This window comes from Euphorbia lathyris, chromosome 9 (assembly GCF_963576675.1).
Source record: "Euphorbia lathyris chromosome 9, ddEupLath1.1, whole genome shotgun sequence".
Classification (NCBI taxonomy): Eukaryota; Viridiplantae; Streptophyta; class Magnoliopsida; order Malpighiales; family Euphorbiaceae; genus Euphorbia; species Euphorbia lathyris.
The window spans coordinates 50,753,686-50,756,744 of record NC_088918.1 but is presented as its reverse complement, the minus strand read 5'-3'; the positions used below and the strand labels follow the sequence as shown (position 1 = coordinate 50,756,744).

Below are 3,059 nucleotides of genomic sequence, written 5' to 3'. Positions count from 1 at the left end.
CTCAAAATGGTTTCCAAAAAGAGAAAGAAAAGGGTTTCAAATGAATTTTAAACTTAAAGAAGTATACGATTAGTCCGTTATCGCCTAACATGCTGAGTAGGAGGCCGGTGGTTCATAACCGGGCGATGTCGGGGTGCCTAGTAGCCTTTCTCCGGAAAGGAGCTAGCCTTCTCGGCTCGTACCTAAGTTTCCCGAACCCACACCGGTCTCCCGCAAGGGATCGGTGTTCATTTTCCCATTCGTGGGTGGCGACTCTTCCATATCTCCGAGCTCCGGTCCTGCCGAGCAGCTTGATTCCGCGATTGGTTGCTTTCGGCGCCAATCACCGCTTATGTCGCCATGAGGTTGTCCACCCCCCGGTCCGCCCGGGAGATTAGGTCGCGGCACCTCGTCTAACAACAGGGAAGAAGATGATGCATGCTTACCTTATGCTTTGTCCGTCCTTCCTCTTCGCTTGCCGCCGCCGCCGTCGCCGTCGCCTTCCGTTTTCTTGCCATCACAGTCGCGCTTCGCAGGGAAGAAAGAAATCGGAGATGAAAATGTCGAGGTAGAAGAAAATGAAAATGAAAATGTAGAGAAGAACAACCCGGATTATATATAGTGATGAGTTCAAAACGTAAAATGCAGTTGAAACGAACTGAAAATGAAGAAGATGAACCACAATGAAGTTGAATGGGAAAGGTCAGGTGAGGAAGTGGAAGTGGAAGGAGCGGGAGGTAGGAGATGATGAACCTTCAAACTAAAATAAGGGTAGTTTTGTCCAAAATGGGTTTATTTGTCTAATTTGGTAAAATGAAAGGAAGGTGGGTTAGATATGTAAAGTGGGGTTCTTCATTGGACTAGATTAGTAATTATCCCAAATAAATAAGCAAATAATGGTAATTAGATCTAAATGATTAGTAGAGAAACTCCATTTGGTGGCATATGAGAAACGGACAAAACCAAAAAGGCCAATATTTTTTTTATTTTTTAGTGATTGATTGAAATTTGAAAGAAATAAATAAACATCATATTATCTCCACTCAATCTGCCTCGTCTTCCTCTTCCTCTCCAGAAAAAGAAAAAAGAAAAGGATAATGGAGTTGTGGTTGATCATCTCCTCCATTACCACCATATCTGTATGTGCCTATGTTTTCTTAAAATCCAACAAAACACTTCCACCAGGACCTCCATCTATCCCAATTCTGAGCGGCCTTCTGTGGCTCCTCAAGTCTTTCTCCGAACTTGAGCCTATTCTTCGCAATCTTCGTGCTAAATACGGACCAATTATCACCCTTCGTATCGGTTATCGACCCGCCATATTTATCAGCACTCACTCTCTCGCACATCAAGCACTAGTTCAGAACGGTGCCCTTTTCGCCGACCGTCCTCCTCCCCTTCCTATAAGCAAAGTTTTGTCTACCAATCAGCATAACATCAGCTCTGCCTCCTATGGACCAACTTGGCGCCTTCTCCGTCGTAATCTCACTTCCCAAATCCTCCATCCTTCACGCCTTAAATCCTACTCTAAACCACGCAAATGGGTTTTGGATATCCTTATCAATTCACTCTCTCAATCTCAATCTCAATCTCACCATGTTCTCGTCAGAGACCATTTCCAGAACGCCATGTTCTATTTGCTAGTCCTTTTGTGCTTTGGAGACAAGCTTCAACAGGACAAGATCAAGGAGGTCGAGAGAGTTCAGCGTGCAATACTGCTCAGTCTTAATCGTTTTACTATATTAAATTTCTGGCCTTCTCTCACCAAATTCCTGTTTCGTAGGCGTTGGGATGAATTCTTACAGCTCCGGAGAGATCAGGCAGAGGTTTTAATTCCTCTAATTAGGGCAAGGGCAACAGCAAGAGCAAGAGTAGGAGCGGAACTGGAGAATTCAATGGTAGTATCATATGTGGATACGCTGTTGGATTTGCAGCTCCCGGAAGAGAAGAGAAAGCTTGAAGAAGTGGAAATAGTAAGTTTATGCTCTGAGTTTCTGGATGCAGGGACTGATACTACCTCCACAGCCCTGCAATGGATCCTTGCCAATTTGGTTAAGTACTCGTACATTCAAGATAAGGTATTCGAGGAGATATTGGGAGTGGTGGGATCAAATAAGAAGGAAGAGATCAAAGAAGAAGAATTGGAGAGGATGCCATACCTGAAAGCAGTTATTTTGGAAGGATTAAGGCGACATCCCCCGGGGCATTTTGTGTTGCCACACGCAGTTACAGAGGACACAGTTGTTGAAGGTTTTCTGATTCCTAAGAATGCAAGTGTGAATTTTATGATTGCAGAGATGGGGTGGGATCCAAAAGTATGGGATGATCCAATGAGTTTCAAGCCAGAAAGGTTTTTGAATAATGATATTGATATAACAGGAAGCAGAGAAATAAAGATGATGCCTTTTGGAGTAGGAAGAAGGATTTGTCCTGGATATAACTTGGCAATACTTCATTTGGAGTATTTTGTTGCAAATTTGATTTGGAATTTCAAGTGGACTCCTCTCCCTGGAGACCATATTGATCTCTCTGAGAAGCAAGAATTCACTGTCGTCATGAAAACTCCACTCAAAGCCCATCTATCTCCAAGGATCAGCCCTTTCAATTCTTAATATATACATACATTTACATACCACTCTCATCATATATGCATACCAAATACTGCAATTTCAAGCTCCATACTAAAACATAGCTTTGTTTCATGTATGATCACCTTGTAATTTTGAGTGCTCTAACTATCCAATAAAGCAAATAAACTATTTATTAATAATGATGTTTGAAATTGCACCATCCAGATAAGATTGCATTGTTTTATATGTATCATTCAATTATGAGTTGATGTACGAAGATGTTTGAAATTGCACCATCTAGATAAGATTGCATTGTTTTGTATGTATCATTCAATTATGGGTTGGTGTACGAATGATGTGGTTTGCTTAGCATATAGTAAAATCTATCACAGGCGCTAAAGAGACAAAAATCCTTAGTGTGGACGTAAACTATAATATCAACTCAAGCTTGTGTGCATATGTTTAACAGTCCAAACTTAGCCACATGAGTTTAAATGTAGGAGAAGGCAT

The 3,059-nt window shown here is 41.7% G+C and overlaps 1 protein-coding gene across 1 annotated transcript; it reads left to right on the top strand.

Annotated features, from left to right (window-relative positions):
• The first annotated feature begins 1,011 nt into the window (after positions 1-1,011).
• LOC136206887 (cytochrome P450 89A2-like) lies at positions 1,012-2,749 on the top strand. The gene has a single exon (XM_065998089.1). It carries the CDS (start codon positions 1,077-1,079, stop codon positions 2,589-2,591), a length of 1,515 nt encoding a protein of 504 aa, XP_065854161.1. The 5' UTR covers positions 1,012-1,076; the 3' UTR covers positions 2,592-2,749.
• Positions 2,750-3,059: the final 310 nt, after the last annotated feature.

What these genes read in the sequence shown, in the direction of transcription:
- LOC136206887 (XM_065998089.1), top strand. Translation starts at nt 1,077, where the DNA reads ATGGAGTTGTGGTTGATCATCTCCTCCATTACCACCATATCTGTATGT.